Source organism: Hippoglossus stenolepis, chromosome 5, assembly GCF_022539355.2.
Source record: "Hippoglossus stenolepis isolate QCI-W04-F060 chromosome 5, HSTE1.2, whole genome shotgun sequence".
Taxonomy (NCBI): domain Eukaryota; kingdom Metazoa; phylum Chordata; class Actinopteri; order Pleuronectiformes; family Pleuronectidae; genus Hippoglossus; species Hippoglossus stenolepis.
The window spans coordinates 4405314-4425817 of NC_061487.1; the positions used below are offsets into that span (position 1 = coordinate 4405314).

At 40.6% G+C, this 20504-nt stretch overlaps 1 protein-coding gene across 1 annotated transcript in view; it reads left to right on the plus strand.

The window, feature by feature from the left end:
• Window positions 1-20504, plus strand: part of cftr (CF transmembrane conductance regulator) — a 41768-nt gene that overhangs the window by 14553 nt on the left and 6711 nt on the right. Inside the window, exons 10-22 of the mRNA XM_035157729.2 lie at window positions 2443-2619; window positions 2855-3046; window positions 7067-7161; window positions 8023-8109; window positions 8414-9203; window positions 9341-9469; window positions 9554-9591; window positions 10100-10386; window positions 11364-11443; window positions 11556-11706; window positions 15522-15749; window positions 16589-16689; window positions 18449-18679. Coding sequence (XP_035013620.1) covers window positions 2443-2619; window positions 2855-3046; window positions 7067-7161; window positions 8023-8109; window positions 8414-9203; window positions 9341-9469; window positions 9554-9591; window positions 10100-10386; window positions 11364-11443; window positions 11556-11706; window positions 15522-15749; window positions 16589-16689; window positions 18449-18679 — 2586 coding nt within the window. The remainder of the gene's footprint in view (window positions 1-2442; window positions 2620-2854; window positions 3047-7066; window positions 7162-8022; window positions 8110-8413; window positions 9204-9340; window positions 9470-9553; window positions 9592-10099; window positions 10387-11363; window positions 11444-11555; window positions 11707-15521; window positions 15750-16588; window positions 16690-18448; window positions 18680-20504) is intronic.

The following is a 20504-nucleotide window of genomic DNA, read 5'->3' on the forward strand; positions in this document are numbered from 1 at the left end:
TCATTATGTGGTCGAATCCCTAAGCAGGGGTGTCTTTGCACTGACTGAGAAATGTTACCACATTCTGCTACATGTATAGACTCTGAGAGTAAAGGCTCTGAATGTGCTTTATCATAAGGTGTGTATTTTCCCTTGTGCTGGTCATCACACCATGAATCTGTTCATCACCATTCTGCTCTTCATATTCATCTACTTCAGAATTACACTGTTCATACAGTTCAGGTCTATCTTTAAGTTCTTCAACCAAGCTTTTCAACTCTGCTGTTTCTTGCCTCAGGAGAACCGTTTGTGGAGGCGAAGGGCCTAGTGCTTCATCCCACACAATGACTTGATTGTACAGTTCTGTATGGTAGTCTTGGAGATAACCAGGCGGCCTTCTTTCTTTATGTGGTCTTCGTCTTGATTCCTCCTCTGTATACTCTGGTTAAGGAGCTCACTCCGGCTCAAAGGAACATGCAAAAGACTGTAATTTTAAACTGGATATGTGGCGTGAATTTGGTTATCATATGATTAAGTGGGATATGAATGACTGGATAATAGAGTTTCTAACTGGGGTTCACATTTAAAGACAAGGATCCTAGAGGAGCTCACTCCGGTTGAAGCACCATTATAAGAACACACCCAACCCTTATATATCCCCCCATTCTCCCAACTACTCCCCTATCCACTGACGGGGGAAACTGTTTATTTGTGTATTTGTAACACACCATGTGCTCTGATGAGGTTTGCTCACAGTGCAACACCAAGCTAAAATCCACTGAAAACACCTTGAACGGAACCCCCTTCGCTAAAGAAATATTGATACAGCTTCCTGCAATCTCTATTAATGTGTAATTGACCAAAATCTGAATGTTAAATCATAAACATCCATAGTTTGGCATGAGAGTGATCCTAAATTAATAAAGCTTAAAGGTGTTGTTGTAGATGGATGTGTGCATAGGTTCCTTGTGTGTGGAAAACTGACCATAACAAAATTAGTTTTGAATTGATGGTAATATTCAGCTGTTGCTTTATTTAAGTAAGAACAGAGGAGCCAAACGGTCAGATTGGTATATTGGCTTGTTCAACATGACAGGCTGTAGTAGATTTACAGTATGTGTGTGTCAACACTGTAAGAGGACAATGATATATTTAAAGAAGGTAAATTCCCACCGCCCCTTAATCCACTGTGCATCACAGGTAAATTAGTGACAGCCTCATCATCACTGGGAATGGGGAGTATAATCTTATCTATAGGCAGAGGCTGTAAACTTAGTCTAATGGGTGTAATTCATTGACCACCCAGTACCGTGAGAAAACAAATATCTAACGCTGGCTTTTTTTCTATCACTTCGCATAATTAATTACCTTGGTGTCATCACCAAACCTAGCTGGGAACGCTGGATCTCCCTTTGACATTCAGGGTTGTGTTCATCGCCTAATTCACAGATTCTCCTCTTGCTTTCTCCTTTTCCTGGAATGTGCCATTCGCAGATGAATAGGAGGGGTGTTGCCTTTCTTTACTGTTGACAACACGTACGTCAGCTCATTTGAATGAGAATTGCACTAGCAAACCTAAACAAACCACCGCAAGCCCAAGCGTTAGGGGAACGGTGACCCATAGAGCGTCACTGAGGTCGATGATTAAGCCGGCGAGTCCAGCAGAGTTCCCCTTTTTCTATCAGCGAGATGTGTCACCCATTAATCTTTACAGAGGCAGTGACAGATGAGGTGAAATGAGGCCATTGTGAAGACTTTGAGTCTTTGGAGAGTCTCTTGTTTCTCACAGTTGTTGGCCTGGTGTCACTGCCTGACAGACACACTCACTTAGTTGTATTTATGTAAACCTAGTGTTTGGAATGAGTTGTTTGCTTGACCTGTGGTGATGCTGGCTACAGCTTTCTTTCTGAAACTGTAAAAGTTACCTGCAGGAATTGAGCTGCAGAAAATACAGACCAGCTGCTGGACTCAGTCCACAGAAGCCTGAAACTGCTTCACACGACTGCACAAAGAGCTGTTCACCTGTTCTTTCAAAGTTCAGTGAAGCTCAGTATGCAGAACCCAGAACTGGAGAATCAATATGTCTTTGCTGTTGTGATCACGAAAGTCACTTACGTTGATGAGTCCAAGCTGCGGCTGCTACAGAGGGCTGGTCGCCTGTTTTTATTTATTAAAATTTAATGTATGTTTCTCAAGATATGCTTTGAGATTTCTGGAATTATTTGATAGATGTAAAATTTGTTCAATCAAGATTAATGTCTGATTTATAATATATTATATTTATTTATATAAAATGCAGGTAAAGTGCACACAAGGTATTGCATGTTTCAGTTTCAGTTCTGTTTTTATATTCTCTAATTGTATTTTATATTAGCGATATTACATTTTTTTGAATATCTTCACATCCTCCCAAGATTTGTTCACATCAGTGAAAGGCTCCCCCTTTTTTCAACTCCTCTGCAGGGCATCGGTGAGCTGTTTGAGAAGATTAAGCAGGAGAGCAAAGCAAATGGACACCTGAACGGTGACGCCGGCCTCTTCTTCACCAACCTATACGTCACACCTGTCCTTAAAAACATCAACCTGTACCTGGAAAAGGGCAAGATGCTGGCAGTGGCTGGATCCACTGGCTCAGGAAAGGTAGATCAAAGAAATCCTCTCATTCACTATTTATTAGTGAATGAGTGTTAATAGAGACTACACTAAACTCACAACCGACCCTGAATTTATCTATATTGAGACATCTGGTCTAAGTGTCCTCTGAAAGAACCACAGAAACCTTAAGTACTGACTCAATTCAAGTTGCTCCATGTGACAGCAACATCTTTATAAAATGTAGTCAAATACAGAACATCTTTTTTTCCATTTCATCCAGAGTTCCCTGCTCATGATGATCCTTGGAGAGTTGGTGCCATCAGAGGGTAAAATCAGACACAGTGGCCGCATCTCCTTCTCACCACAGACTTCCTGGATCATGCCGGGGACGATCCGTGACAACATCCTGTTTGGCCTGACCTACGATGAGTACCGCTACACCTCCATCATCAAGGCCTGCCAGCTAGAAGAGGTACATTCATTTGTCTATCTTCTTCTGTTCTGCTGATTAAGTGTTTTCTTTGTATATTGAGCACGTTTGTGCAAGCTTTGGTTGCCCGCCGGTAAACAGAAGTGGAACACATTGACCCAAATGCATCAGCTTTTTTATTTAGCTGCATTCATAGGCAGATAGCTGTTAATAGAGATTAGCCAAAATGTATTCTGGACCTACAACACCTATGCAAAGTATCCCTGTTAGTGTTTTTGCGGAGAAACGTTTGACTCAATTTATAAAAGAAACTAGTCGGACTGCAGTGTACGGCGAACAGAAGCTGGAGTCTGGGCCGGGATATCTGCTGTCTACACCTGAAACCCCAAAATATTGGCCGTTGCTCCCAGAGGCTAATTCGTTATCAGACGATAGCTGAAAGGCTCCTAGATTGCTTCTTATGTAAACTACACAGATCTCCTGCTTTTTATATCAAACACAACATTGTTTATAGAAGAAAATAGAAGTTATCAAGGCTTTTCATGATGATGAAAGAGTTGGTTTAGCCATATTTTGAGAAAATATGTTTGGAACAGATAATGGACAAACACAGCCACCGAATAAAAGTGCAAACAAAGGTAAAGATGTCGATGAACATGGTATATGTTGAGTCACTGTAAATCACATACTGTGAAAAATGACAAATGGCTCAGTGTTTCATGGCAGTTTTCTGTAGTAAATCCATCTTCTCGTCTTTTGGAGCCTCTGCACAGCATCAAGCAGGTTCAGATTTCCCCCCAGTCCACATTTACACCCATTATGTCCCTCACACACAGACAAAGACACACATGCCTGCACATTCTGTCTCATATGCTGATGCACATACACACACTCATGCACTTATGAGCCTCAGTGTTGAGTGACGGCCTCTCAGCAGAATAATGTCTGTCTCTGTTGCCATGGAAATCCCGCGTCATCTCAGTGGGATGGAATATGAGCTTGTTGGTTCACAGCAGTGGACGTCACAATACAGATGAGTTGTACAGGCGAACCATCAGGTCTGTGGGTTTGTTACATCTGAAACGTAATATTAAATCATCAAATATTTTGTTTTAGACTTAGATTTATTCACTTGTCGAATACTTTATTAGGAACACCATACTTACACTGTGTAGCCCCTCCCTTTTACCTTGGTTCCTCTGATCTGCGTTGACATGACTGCATCACATAACTTCTGCACATTTGTCGACGGCACATTCACGCTACATATTTTCTGTTCTACTACATCACTAACATGTTTAAATCAGATCTAGTGACACATTGAACTCCTCATGTTCAAGTAACCTGTTTGAGATGGTGTTTCATCCTGCTGGAAGGAGCCAGTAGAAGATAGGGAATTTTGACCATAAAGAAATGCACATGGTCAGTAGGAATATAAGGCTGTGATCCGTTTCATTGGTTCTGCTGTTGATGTTAGATTTTCGTATTCTCTATTCAAGAGCATGTTTTCAGTTTGAGAGCTGGATTTATTGATTTCGAGTTCAAATCTTTTTGTGCAACCAATAGAATCCCAGCTCTAGATGACAGGCAAAATTGTCCCTCTTTGTGGGTGTGTTAGCTTTTATATCTTTGAGAGTCCTGTACGGGCGGTTACGGGCCTAACCGGCTTCCCATCTGGGCGCTTGAAGAAAAAAAATGATATCTTAGCTGTAAACTGCTTGGTGAGTTTATACACCTTGATAATGCATAATTATATGATGTAAATGCATAACATTAACAATTTAGATATTAACTCTAAGAATTAGATATTTGACCTAGAGATTCTTCAGAAACCTTGTGTACTTGTCAAGTATACAAAAAAGTGAGTATCATATATACAGTGAAGTAACAGTGAGTAATGTAACAAGTCAAACTTTCTAGAAATGGCCACATTGAATTGTCGTTATTACATACACTGTATTAGTATTAGTTATACTAGAATCAATGCAGCAGCTCATGTCATCATATCTGTTTACTGCCAGCTCCCATTTCCTGTCACACTGACAGTGCCTCAGTGGTTGTGATTAAAAACACAACATGTTGTCACAGCAAACAGAGCTGGCAGGCAATGTTGACATCTGCGTGTTAAAGCCAGCTTCCATTTTGTCTTTGAGGAGACGCGTCAGTGAAACTTAAATAACAAAAGCATGGAGAGGAGTCACACTGTCAGTACAGCTACATGAAGTATTGTGTGGAAATGACAGGAAGTCTGTCTGTGTGCTTTGTGAGTCTTGAGGCCTCCTCTAAGATGAAAGGGTTGGAGCTAAAGCATTGTTTGAAGTAATTCGTATTTGTTCTGTATAAGTCTGACATTGCAGTTGGTACAAAGTCTCGCTAACTTCTGACTATCGTCTCTATTTGGCATGCAGGCAGGTTGGTTTGTGACGGACTGGTTTGCCTGCCAATCATTTCATCCTGTCCAAATGAAATGATTGGTCGTGTTAATAAACGTCCTGCGAGGGGCCACAGACACCGGCTTTTTTTCTTTTTCTTATTGATGGCTATGAGGGAAGTAATGGGAGATAAAATTATTACAAAAACAAATAACCAACCATAACTTTAAGTACTAATCGCAAATATTTGTTCTCCTGAATTTTCTACTGTCGAAAAATCCCCAGGGCAACCCTGACAGACTGGAGTGACAACTAAAGCAGATTTGTCCAGACAGAGACGAGTTGTTTAGTGGGCTTGTGACTGTAACTCCTCACTATTGTTGCTCCAGACAGACAGCCCTGGGTGGTCCTGCCACTGTAAACTCATCTTATGCCTCCAGCCTCGAGGCTGCTGGCCCGGCAGATGCTTTTTGTTCACAGTAAGACACACAACATGTCTTTTTACTATGCTGACTTATTTTACAAGCTGTTAAACAACCTGTTAACTTGATCCCCTATGCGCTCCTGTCAGGACAGCGGAAGCCGACAATAAACAGGTAGGACGTTTTAACGATGATAAACCTGTGCTGTCACTTCATCCTTATCGGTGTGAGCGTCTATTTTCATTGTCACTTACCACTGAATGCACCATATATCTCTACTTGTGACATGTACTTCATGTGCCTCTCATCCCATGTGTGAGTTGTCTTTTGTGTGGTTTGACAATAAATCAGTGTTGATCATCTGAACATGAATTAGTCTGATTACCAGGTGAACATCATGTGTTTGACTGTGTGTTGGTGTTTGTTCCATACACAGTGCTGAGTGTGTGAGAAGAAATATCTGCAGTTGTATTAAACTATTAAAAAGATTGATTGTGCATGTTAGTAAATAGAGACAGGCAAATACTTTCTTTTGATCTGTTAAAAAAGCAACAATGATCTTTTAATTTCTTTGACACAAAACTCAAAGATCCATATATCAACTTAACGTAACATTTGTTTAAGAACCTCATTGAATACAACATGCCTCATAAATGTATATTATACTATATTTCCTGCCTCCTATATTCAGATATTTGTCTGTTTTAGGCAATCTTAATGCAGAGTGAAACCCTAACACAAGGACATGGTGCAAGGATAACAGGCCCTCCTACAGTGCTAAGTTGTACACATGTCATACAACAAGTATTCAATTGGTAAAAAGTCATCACAAGCTTTCATCTGCAGGAGAAACAAACTCTTACTCTTGTTATGCTGTTTGCATTTGGATTAGATTGAGATTTTCCCCCTTTTCATTGAAACATTTCACCAGTTAGAAATATGCCATATTTTGATCTTCTGTTGTAAGACCATCAACTTTTATTTATTAATGATGTGTTTCTTTTCCAAAGTTATCAGAATAAGTGGATACAATTTAAGCTGATGGCATATCTTCAAACCACTGACCTAGTTTCAGGAACTGTAGCATTTAGATTACTGGTACAGTACAGCATGCTCCATGACTATTCATACTTTAGAAAATACAACAGGCAATGATATTAAAAATGTTAAATACCAAGGCTCCATGTAGGAAAGCAATCCTCTTGCTGTTGTACACAAATCCGTGCATGCATGTGTTTGACCCACACATCCCTTGTTCCCCTCTCTAGGACTTTGCCTTGCTGCCAGAGAAAGACAAGACGCTCCTTGTTGAAGGCGGGGTAACCCTCAGTGGTGGTCAAAGGGCTCGCCTCGGCCTGGCCAGGTACTCACTGTCTCACCTGATCATCTGTCATTCACCCGTTTTCATTAGTTATAATGGCTGTCTTTGTTTTGTCCTGTCTTTGTTTGATCTTGTTTTTGGACAAAAATAGAACATGAAATAGAAAAAGGACAAATATCCTTGTAATGAAAACAAATCTCTTAAGACTTACAGCAAGTAGCATTTTGTTTTCCTTTTAAACATCAACACACGTTCACTTCTCCAGCCTCTGTAGACATTAGGTGTGAAGACACATTGTAGCTCACAATAAATGAAATCACTGGGACATAATCTATTAATGTAAAAAATGTCCTATTCTTTAAAAGCTACATATTTAGGATTTGATGTCCTGTTACAGTATTGTTTCCCAACAGTGTGATTAATCAAGCCTGCACAGGAGATAATCTTAAACTTCAAAAGCTGATAACAGTCCCCTCTCACTCTTTTCTGTGTGACTGTTTCATGGTCTCACTCTTCACTGATGAGTGCTTTCTACAGCCTCAGTACAGCTGTATTACTCCATTAAGTCTCTGCATGGATTAGTCTCCTGTTCCCATGCATTATTTACTGTTTTAAAGTGTGGGCATCAATTTGCGGCCACTCACTTGGTTTTTAGCTCCTGCCATCACTGTTAGTATTTACTCGTATCGATCTATTCCCATAGGGACCTGACATCCTCATTTACACTACTGTGATATGAGGTTTTTCTGTCTCTCTTATTGCTTCCTGTTTTTTTTCACTCACTATTTTCTGTTTTTATCTTGCCTTAACATTTGTTTGCTATATGTCACGATTTGTCACATTTCCCTAATTTTTACCTCACGCTGTCTAACTCACTCTGCATGTTTTGGTTTTCTCTCTTAGAGCTGTGTACAAAGATGCCGACCTCTACCTGCTGGATGCACCTTTCACCCACCTGGACATCGTGACAGAGAAAGAGATCTTTGAGAAGTGTGTTTCCATACAGAGAGTCTTTCATGTGGGGGCGGTGGGGGTAGCTGAGTGAAAGTTTACATTCAAGGTCAAGGTTATCTCTGCTTGTGACAACCACACACTGCTTGACTGGTCATTTTCACTCTAACCTTCTCAGGAAATGGGATTTAAGTTGAATAACAAATAATTATGTCGATGTAATGTAAAATTATTCTTTTAGGATTTCACATCACAAGCAGCTCCTTTGTTTTATAGTAAGGCGTGGTTCTCAGAATAGAAGTAAAATGTGACACTTTTCTCCCTTTTCTGAATCACTACACAGATGCGTCTGTAAACTTATGGCCTCCAAGACTCGTATTGTGGTCACCAGCAAGTTGGAGCATCTCAAACGGGCAGACAAAATTATTCTGCTGCACAACGGCGACTGCTACTTCTACGGCACCTTCTCAGAGCTGCAGGCCCAGCGCCCCGACTTCAGCTCCCTCCTCCTTGGCCTTCAAGCTTACGATAACATCAACGCAGAGCGACGCAGCTCCATTCTCACAGAAACTCTCCGCAGAGTCTCCGTAGATGAAACTGCCGGCTTCCGAGGACCAGAGCCAATTCGGCAGTCGTTTCGCCAGCAACCACCTCCAATAATCGGTTCTGGATCTCAAGGCCACCCTGTGGGCGATGGCTACCCAGAAAAACGCAAACAGTCCCTCATCCTTAGCCCCCTGGCAGCTGCCCGCAAGTTTTCCTTCATTGGGAACTCGCAACAGACTTTAAATGCACCACAGTCCTCAATAATAGAGGACGGGGTTTGTGAACTTTCAGAGAGAAGATTCTCTGTGGTACCCGAGGATGATCAAGTAGAGGAGGTGCTCCCCAGGGGGAACCTGTACCACCATGGGTTGCAGCATTTCAACGGGCAGAGGCGCCAGTCTGTCCTGGCATTCATCACCAACGCACACGGTCAAGAGCGGAGAGAGCAGATGCAGTCGTCCTTCAGAAGAAAACTGTCCATTACACCGCAGTGCGATCTGGCGTCTGAACTGGACATTTATGCCCGTCGCTTATCCAAGGACAGCGTTTATGACATTAGTGAAGAAGTGGATGAAGAAGACATGGAGGTAGAACCTTTTTCAAGGCGTATTAGTGTAGATAAGTAGATTTATTTGAATGTATAATGTCACCTTTTCATTTTCAAGTTAATAAGAGTTTATGTTCAGTGTGACTGTATGTTACGAGTAATCCTGTTTCTCCACAGCAATGCTTTGCAGATGACCGTGAGAACGTCTTTGAAACTACCTCATGGAGCACTTACCTGCGCTACATCACCACCAATAAGAGCTTAGTCTACGTCCTCATTTTCATCGTCTTAGTCTTCGTCATTGAGGTTAAGCCACCACCATTTTTTTAATTCATATAAATTTAATTGAATTTAGCAGTAACCGTTTGTTTTTCTTCTTTCCACCAATAGGTTGCTGGTTCAGTCATTGGCATTTATCTCATAACTGAGTAAGTTCAATGTAATGTTTTTGAGGCAAAGGCTGGTGTTGCTGTCTGTACTGAAACTCAACACATGTTGAAGGTGTTTTCAGATTTATGAGTGCAATTGTTATAATGGTTATAGTTACCACAAAGGCATCAAAGTAACATAGTTTTTCTTTTCTACAGGACTTTAATGCAATATGTTGAAGTATATAATTGTTATAAATGTTAAACATGAGTTAAAATAGTTTAAAATGGTCATGTAAATTCCTAATTGTTTATTCAATTTTTCTGAGGAGCATGTGCTTTTAAATGTTGGATTTTGTGACCAGTGTAGTATTTGATTTATAAAGTATCATTTTCTCAACAGTTTTTGCATGTTATGCATATAAGTTTCAACCATAAAGCATTTTGGTATGTGTTATGTTAAAATTCAAGAGACTGGCAGTGGCAGGGCTACGATATATTCGGTGCCTGTTCTCAGTCTAAAATTCAGTCCATGTTTCTTTCTTCATCCTTTGCTCTGCTCTACCAGAAAGATCTGGAGGGACGGCGCAAACCCTTCATCACCCAACTTCATCAGTGAGCAGCACCCCAACGCCTCTTCGCCCCCCGGCCACCTGGCAGTAATCGTCACAAAGACCAGTGCTTATTACATCATCTATATCTACGTGGCCACTTCGGAGAGTGTGCTTGCCTTGGGCTTCTTCAGGGGTCTCCCGTTAGTGCACACATTACTCACTGTGTCCAAAAGACTGCACGAGCAGATGTTCAGCGCTGTGCTGCGAGCCCCCATGGCTGTGCTCAACACCATGAAGACAGGTGCTTTTCTCAGTTAGAAATGTTCAAGGCTTTTTTGTTTGGTTAAAAAAAATTGACAAAATTCAGAGGTGTTTTTTTTCTGCATGTAGAACTACAACTAATAAGTCATATTGAACATTGTACCAAAGTAGTGCCAGAGTTATTGTGCCGGGGACAGCCAGTGGCTAACAGCCATATTGGGAAATCCCCTAAGCTGTCCCCAAACTACACACTCAGGTTCTGCTTCTACTTTGCATGCACAATTCCTAATGTAGAAGACAGATTTATTTGGGGAGTTGCAGACTATGTGTCATATAACCACCATCTTTGTTGTAACAAACTTTTTATTCAGTGGTTTATTTCTCCCTTATGAAGTATTTTCTGTTACCAATGGGATGCTACATAAACATACAGCGTGAATTAGTAGGGACTGTTTTTATGTTTTCGCACTGGTGACAGCTTGAGGCATCATTATCCGATTGTCTGTCTATCCCGTTCTTATCAACACTATCTCATGAATGCCTTAAGAGAATTTCTTTAAATTTAGTGCAAATTTTTACTTGAACTCGTGAATTACCTGATCAGAATTTGGTGGTCTAAGGTCAAGGACTTCAGAAAATCCTTTTTGGCGTCTTAAATGCGTTATCTTAACAAAGCCTCAACAGAATCCTTTCAAATTTGGCACAAATATTCACTTGGAGTCACGGATTAACATATTAGAGTTGGGTGGTCGTAGGTCATTGTCACAGTGGCCTAATCAAAATCTTTTTGCCCTCTCGAACATTGATATCTCAAGTCTTCAAATGTTGACCAGTTGTCACTTGGACTCAAAGATGAACTGATTAGATTTAAGTGGTCAATGTTAAAGGTCTCGTGACCTTACATGAATCTGGGGAAAAAAAGTATGTAGAGTGAAACTAAACTGGCTGTCAGAAACTAGAATAACCACATTGTTGTTATTCTAGTTTCTGATTTGTTTCTTCTTTGTCCTCCTCCAGGTCGCATCATGAACAGATTCACCAAGGACATGGCCACTATAGACGACATGCTGCCTCTGGTCCTCTTTGACCTCATACAGGTATTCGACCAACACAATGGACATAACATAACTGACTTGTACATACACACTCAGAGTTATTTCTTCTGTTTAACTCAACATCTGATTATTCTCTTTTTTCCTCTCACGCCAGCTGACATTGATTGTTACGGGTGCCATCTTCACCGTCTCCATCATACGGCCGTACATCTTCATCGCTGCTATTCCTTTGGCTGTTATTTTTGTTATTCTCAGGAAGTACTTTCTACGAACTGGACAGCAACTTAAACTACTGGAAGCTGAAGGTGAGATTGAGGGCCCTGTGTATGTGTGTGTGGATTTAATATATTTGTGGTGTGTTTTTGTCTGTGTTCAGTAGTGTCACCAAGTAGATCAGTGTCTCTTAGCCGAGTTTGTATATCCTGAATAGCTCTAGTGTAGTCCAGTTCTCATTCAAGAAAGGACCAGCAGAGAAAATGCTATTTTGCATCATGACATTGCATTAGGTCTATGGAGTTAGGAGGCTGTTTTTCTAAAACAAACAGAGAATATACTTTTGCAATATGTAAATCCACACAAAATTTAGATTAAAGAAATATAAAACAGATGCCAGTTAATGGATGGATTTAATTGAATGTAGCAAATGTTTTATGAAATGTATTTACAAACTGTTAAAGTATGTATTCCAAACAAATATTCTTGAATGTAGGTTGGATTTACAGAATATATTATTTATAAAAATTCTTTGTTATGCCTCTAAATAGACGATTCAATCAAGTTTGATATTTTTATTTCTCTTCTATTTCACAACATTATGGGAGTGAGAGCTAAGGAAGACAACATGCAGAGAAGGATCAACAGAAGCCACAATAATGAAATGTCAAATATTCAGGAAGGGTACAAGTGAAAACAAGATAGGAAGACCAATAGAACGAACAGAGGAAGTGATGCAGGGAGGGCATTCACCACAGTCATCATAACTGGCCATCAGCAGGCAGAGCTGGTGGATGGCCCCGGGCCAAGGAGGCAGAGGTCAGGCTGAAGAACAAAAACATGACAGAGGAAGAGCTTTAGGAGAGTATTGATGGACGCCCTCAGAGGGGTGAGAGCAGTTCGAGGAAGTGAATTAAACAAGTTCTCTTCAAGAAGACCTAGAGAAATGAGTTTTAATAAGCACGTGTTGCAGGAATGGTCAGTCTGCTGATGATGTTTTACACAAATTCAAATGACCAAAATCATTGTATCTTGTTTGTTCCATTGAGTCTGCAGATCTTGTAAGGTCTTAAAAATCATTGTTTCCTTAAAAAAACTATTAACCTTTCTTACATTGAGTTTACATTGTTTTTATATGTTTTGTAAATTAGCAGGACTACTCAAAAACCATCACACTGATTTCCATCAAATTTTGTGGAGGGTTGAATCATAACACAAGGAAGAACCCCTTCGATTTTGAAGCGGATTTGGATAATCAGGCAGATCTACGATTTTTTTTTTGCCCTCTTTAACTTGACGAGATAGGACATTAGCCTTTGTGGAGGTACCTGCTCTCAGAGTGCTTCTCTAGTTTCATACTTTGGCCAGTATGATTGTGAAATTACATTCTATATGGTATTAAGGTGTGAAAACCCCTACAGTCTCTAAAATGTCTTACTACAAGTCTACACTTAACCTCTTTGTTTGTGTCTTTCATTTTACTTTAAATAATCCAGAGTGCTCAACAATAGCTGTTTTTAAAGATGTGTGTGTGTGTGTGTGTGTGTGTGCTCTTGCACAGCTTCTTTGTGAGGACCAGTTTGAGTCTACAACCGACGGAGTGAGGACATTTTGGGAAAGTGAGACATTTTGGCCGGTCCTCACTTTGTGACCCTCCCTTTAATGGACTCTTTTGGGGTTAAGACTTTGTTTTAGGGTTAGAATTAGGGTTACGCATTTAGTTTGGCGGATTAGGGTAAGGGGCTCAGGAATGGATTATGCCAATGAGTATCCTCACTAAGATAGGGGGGGGTGTGTGTGTGTGTGTGTGCCTGCGTGCGTGCGTGTGCCTGCGTGCGTGTGTGTGCCTGATTTTGGTACGTCTTTGGGACATTTTCATCTACAAACACTAATCTTGTTGGGACCAGTCCTCTTCATGGTGAACAAAGCCTGGTCCTAGTGAGGCAAAGTATGATTTTGGGGGTTCTGTTTAAGGTTAGGGGTGAGGTGTTGATTGAGATTACATTAGGGTTGATTATTACATTGATTATTCATGCACACAAGGTATATACTTTAGAGCACAATGTGTGTTGAAATTTATTTCAGTTAGATTTAAGATTCAGTTCAGGAAAACAGCCCACAAGCCAAAGCAAGTTTATAAAGTCAGAAGATGAGAAAACAGGTCACCAGACTGCTGCCGAACATGCCGCTGTTTTTTTTGGGACTTCCCTGCTCTGCTCTCAACTCTGTCAGTGAGTGTTTGTTTGGGTGGTGATGGCAAGGTTTTTCCGGAGCAGCTGAGAGCACGTCGGGGTCAGAGAAATGAGCCGAGCAGGGATTTCCTCCTACCCCATCCTGGTGTTGCTCCCTCTTGTGTGATATGCGGCATGTTAGACAAAATACAGTGGAAATTATGTGTATTAGTCACTCAAGTATTTATTAGAAGGTTCTGTTTACATTAGTCAAAGTCCCGTGTTGATGTCTAACTAAACAGGATAAGTGTATAAAGACAAGGTTTGAAAGGAAGTGGCTTGAAAAACAAATAGCATGCAATTGAAAACCGTGCTGTTTAAAATGAGTTATAATGTTTTTAGTGCTTGGAAGGTACAATCATTTTAAAACGTAGTCTATTGAACTATGTACTCACTGTACAAGTGATCTTCTTCACATTTTGAAACTATTAACATGTGGCAGTGGACTGTCCCATCAATGTGAATACAAAAACTGAAATGTTTAAGTTCCTCTCTGATCAAGGTAGACTCCCATACCAAAAAATGTCCCTGTTTTTTAAGACCTGTTACACACAACAGAGTATTGGGGCCATATTGAAGAAAATAATTCAAGATTTTGAGAATAATATTACAAGAATAAAGTTAAAAAAGTTACATGTTGCAAGAATAAGTTTGCAATTTGAAAAGAAAGTCATTCAGTTACAAGGATAAAGTTAAATTCTCCTTCTGGACCCAAAATCTTGATCCAAAATTATTCCAAGATTAAGTATTTTATTTGTGAAACCTATATTTAAATATAACACACAACCACCATACCTCATTTCAACGCAGGCGGCTGATCTTTTGATATTCACCTTGAAAGGGACACACAGCCTAATTAATTCTTACGCCTTAATTTTCGTATTTCTTACTGGCTTTTACTAATTTTATTATATTTATATATTTTTTTCTTGTCATTTAAGTGGCCTTAATAGTCCATAGATACATGAGTAAAATACAATGAAGGTTGTTATTGAAAAACTGTTTCATTGTCTCTGTTCATTGATTTTCACTCAAATAACCACATTGTATCTGTAAAACTAGAATATGTAAAATTTGTGTTGATGCCAAGAGCCCACTGAGTTCAATGTTTAATATAGCAGTGGGTGATGAAATTCAGAGGACTATATGATCTCAAACCATATTATTTGAAATTCCGGTAGCTTAAAGAGCCCAGTGACTTCCTTAAGTAGGTTGCTGTGATTGGATGTCCGCTCTCTTCCCTGGAAATGTTGGTGTGTTTCTTGCTCATTGAGCCTCAGCTCCAAGTCTCTTCAGTAGTAACATGTTTCACAATCAAATCTTTATTTTCTGTCATGCCTCATCTGTCTTCCTCCTTATCTCGTGATTGATTAAGCAAAATCATCCAAATTGGTTGACTGTAATTTCCATCTGACGCAGGTTGCCTGTCGAAGCACTGAAACATGTTTTCTGTACTGAAATGCTTTGCCTCTCCTACTTTTCTTTTTTCCCCCTTCATCACATGCGTCTCATTACCTCTAATCTGAGCCACTTGTTCTTTCTTACTTCAGCTGTTTCATTGATAAAACCAGCTAAACTGATTTTCACTCTGCAGTTAGCAAAATAAGAACCTTTTCAAACGGTATGTATTGAAACCTTACTGTCTTTTAAAATGTGCCTCTTCTCCTCTCCTGCAGCTCGTAGCCCCATCTTCTCCCACCTCATCATCTCACTGAAGGGTTTATGGACAATTCGTGCATTTGGGCGTCAGACCTACTTCGAAATGCTCTTCCACAAGGCGCTGAACACCCACACAGCCACCTGGTTCCACTACCTGTCAACGCTGCGATGGTTCCTTTTCCGCTGCGACATGATCTTTGTCCTGTTTTTCAGCGCGGCGGCCTTCATCGCTGTGGGAACCAACAGTAAGTGATGGGATGATTGTGAATCGATAAATGGTTAATCTGGATTCTCAGGTGAAAAACGAATTGTTTAATACCTTAAGTGCAGCTGAAGTTTCCGGTTGAGTGTGAGTCTAAAACAGAAAGTATCTACATGGACCAGGAAGAGCACCATGAAAGCATGAGATCTCATTGGTCCCCTTTTGAAACACAAGTAACTAAGTGAACAACAACATATCAAAAACATGTGTAATGATAACGCATTAAATAATAGACTTGCGGTATGAACTAGTGTCGCACTGCTGGAAATGAGAGAGGGAACATCTTGAAATTCCATTAAGCTAGTTAGTAAACACCTCCTTATTTCCACTGGGCCTATCGAGTGAAGAAGCGTCAGTCTTATCAGTGTGTTACAGTGTGTAGAGTCAGATATCAGGATCATAACAGAACAGTTTGTCTGTGAAAAATAATCAAAAGTGTTGGAATGCCACCGGATAAAATGTCATGTCCAAAAGGAAGCATGTGTTTGTTGAATTAAATGAATGGGAAGCACAAGTACACGTGCACACACTGACCGTGTTGTTGCGTCATAGCCTGTGTTTGTGTTGAGAGCAGATTAAAGGGTCATTTCACAGCTCATTAGTTTCCAATAGAGCCAGTAGCAGAGCTGCAATACCTGAGTGCTGCAATGACATCAGGGAGAACCGCTTCGAATAGACAGCATAAATGACTGTGTGTGTGTGTGTGTGTGTGTGTGTGTGTGTGTGTGTGTGTGTGTGTGTGTGTGTGTGTGTGTGTGTGTGTGTGTGTGTGTGTGTGTGTGTGTGTGTGTGTGTGTGTGTGTGTGTGTGTTCACTCTGCAGAGGACAAACCCGGGGAGATTGGCATCATTGTGGCCCTGGCAATGCTCATCCTGGGGACTTTCCAATGGGCTGTCATCACCAGCATCACTGTAGATGGACTGGTATGTGCACATACACACACACAGCTATCACTGTTTGCATCAGGGAAGTAAGACCAGACTTGCATTAAAATACCACACACGTTGCCCCCAGTCAAGAGTGTATCAAGCATTACAAACACACAGATTAGAGGAGGTTTTGCTGAACATGTATGGGTTTTTAACACCTGGATCTGCAACAGGATCTAGCTGGTCCAGAATGTTTCTGCACATCTGGTTCAATCTCATAGTTTCCCACACCACTCCACTTTCACCAACACTGTGAGCTGTTGAAGTTAATACGCAGTTCAAACTGTGTTTTGTACGTTTGAAGGTTAGTGCCAGACACATCCTACTCTCTGGATGATTGGCCATCCTCCTGTTAGAAAGAGCATCCTGTGGTCCACACTGGAGTTAGGACAGCAGTCACTGCACATCCTGCAAGCCCATCTTTTCAGACAACATCACAACCTTTGTCTTGTGGAACGCATATACCGAGAACCATTTATCTTATCGGCTTCACACTAAACATGTACTGTTTATTTTTAAGGGTCAAAGGAAATGCAGTTTAGAATTTGGTGAGATTTGGAAACGCTATATGTTTAATATTAAAAACTTTGATCAAATAGGTGACTAGTGGTCCGTAGCAGCGGCAGCTGGGAATAATCAACGTAAGTTACATTGTTGATCATGACAAGGAGAATTGATTCTCCCGTTAGGAGCTCTGCATACTGGGTGTACTGAACTTTGAATAAACAGGTCAACAGCTTTTTGTAAAGCAGCCGTGGCTTCAGGGCTCTGCAGACTAAGTCCAGCAGTCAGGCCTTACTTGCAGCTGCTCAATTACTCCAGGTCACTTTTACAGTTTCAGAAAACTGCACTCTGCATTACCACAGACCAAGAAAACAGCCCAATCCTAACAGGCAGGTTTAGAACATCAGCTGCACTAGTTCCCCCTGTGTTGGGGGAAAAAAGGGATTTTGGACCAACGTGTCTGTAAAATGAATAGTAGAGTAACATAGTTACAGGGTTGGGTTTTGGTCATATGACATTGCTACTCACTACATTTATTCATGAAGGGTTGTAGAAGGTGAAAATGAACGGTGATGTGCAGGTACCTCAGCAGTCATCGCTCTGTATGAAGACCATGTTTGGTTCTTTTAAACCTGTTTGTACCCATCCAGTGGTTGTTTTCCCCGCAACTTTCATTAGTGGAGCTGACAGAGCTTATCACAGTGCAGAACATGTACACACACACACACACACACAAAATGTTCATGTTATACATAAATTAACCGGACATGGTGGATCTAATACACTGTAAAACGTTTTAGATTTTGTTTGGTGCAATATTTCAGTCAAAAATAGAGATCTACTATCTTGTGTGGGATAGAAACAGCAGAATATAATCAAATTAAACTTTTTGTATAACCCATATTTATAAATCACAGACTGTCCCATAGGGCTTAACTATCTTTACAAGGTGCAACATCCTCTGTTCTTAACCCTACCCTGAGAAAAAACTACCCAAAAAAACTATTAACAGTGGAAAAAAATGCAGAAACCTCAGGGAGAATCCAAAATGAGGGATCCCTCTCGCAGGAAGTACAATAGATGAGGTGATCTACAGATATATAAGAGCCGACTTTTGAGTGAAAAGTTGCATTTTTTTGTCCTGAAACCACCTTAAAAATTCACAATGACAAACATGATGGTAATTTGAATCTACACTGGACACGTCCCAGTCAACCACAGTTATCACTCTCTCTCCACCTCCTCCCAGATGCGTTCAGTGGATCGGGTATTCAAATTCATCGACCTGCCATCAGAGGAGCCGATGCCCGGAAAGTCTAGTGGCAAAGGAGGCCCAGATCTCATCATCGACAACCCTCATGCTCAAGACTGCTGGCCCAACCGCGGCCAGATGGTTATCCAGGGCCTCACCGCCAAATACACAGAGGCTGGTCGTTCCATTCTCAGTGACATCTCCTTCTCTGTGGAGGGGGGGCAGAGCGTAAGTCCTGAGTGATGGCTGTGTGTGTGTGTGTGTGTGTGTGTGTGTGTGTGGGGGTATGTAACTGGATTTTAATGAATCTTGGCAGAGTGATGCATGTTAACTCTGCTTTAATGGATTTTCAATAATCAAAGCACTGTTTGTCCCCAGAGGGGTACTGCAATTAAAGGGTCATAGCAAGGTCGTTGAGAGGTCACATGTATTATTTTTGAAACACTTTTTTTTTATTTGTTGAAATCCTCTTCACATCTCAATAACCATTAATAAATTCAGTTGTCTGGAAAAAAAGACAATGTCCATGGTCCTCACAGGACGGTTTTATACATGAGCAATCATTTTGTTCAAACCGAATGAAATGATTGGTCAGCCTTACTGTCTGTCACTAACCGACCTGCCTGCCTGCCCTTGCTCCCACTGCGGTGTCTTCAGCCAGAGAGACATACTGGAGTGGAAAAGTCAGCTCCTAGCAGTTGTCACTCAACACACATTCATGTCTGCTGCTATTCAATGCTGACATACTCAAGCTGTAACTTGTTTAAAGCTGTTATAATGAATATTTTATACTAACATTGGATAACATAGCTGTGCAATTTTAAACGGGTCCATTTTTGTGATAAGCCAAGAAATAATTATATCCAGTTCTTTAGTGTTTCACCAACTTGCAGCTCCTTGGTTTGGTTTTCATGCTGCAACTTTACTGTTGTTTTTGTCTCACTGTGTCAAAGTGTCATATCTAGTTGCAGCCAGTTGCTGAATTCAGTAACAAACTGATTATCCCGCTGTTATCAAAAAAAATGGCAAAACTGCTGTACACTCCTTTCTTCATGAAAATAGATCAATCATGAAAACTGAGCTATTCTATTTCTCCAAAGTGACCAAAAGTTATTTTGTTTCTTTTTATGCATTAATATACAAATGTACAAAATGACACTTCCCATATCCCATCCACAAACATGGAGGAGACCAGGCCTAGGACGATACTGCAGCCAGCCACAGGGGGCGATTCAAATGTTTTGGCTTCACTTTTGGGTAGCAGTCATGTCATCCATCTTGATTTACTGTCAGCAACATAATGATACAAACAAAGCAATCAAATGACAAATAATCAAGACCCTGAGGGAGCTGTGTTTTTAAACTGATGATATTATTATATATTATCTACAGCGGCAGGCTTTTGCTTTCTATTTTTTCAAACTTATACATGAACTCATATCTCTAATATCTTCCTTCTAGATTTCAAACTCCCTGTACTATAAATGACGCCAGTAGAACTATTGAACAAATACATCAGTCAGATACAACATCGAGGGCCCTGTTTTACGCAACTGTGTTTACTAGTTTCATACCAGTGCAGTTGTCATCTTCCCGGCTCTTTGCACTCTGATTGGTTTATTGCATGTTATGCCAAAAAAACACAATGACCACTTTGAACCATGCCACTAAATGAAAATGGTTTTAAAGTTGTGGCAGGTTGTTGTAACATTCAGCAAAAAGAAGATACATTGTGTAATATCAGCCTGCTCTCGCTCTCCTGGCAGTAATGAGTCAGTATGAGCTCGTCATAATGAATCCTGGAGCAGAGCAGAGCTCAGTAAGTGTCTGTGTTTTATCCTCGTCCCATTAGCTGCTCTATTGCCTCCTGACTAATGAGCTCATTGTTGTCACAAGGCTGCAGCAAAGAGGACAGACGTTTTTCAAGGCAGCTGTTCATTTTGCTGTGTCATGAGTATACTTGTATCGTATATATGTATGTGTATATGCAGTAAATAGATTTTTGTAGGTGTGCATACTCATACAGTAGATGCATTCACTTGAGGACACCTGA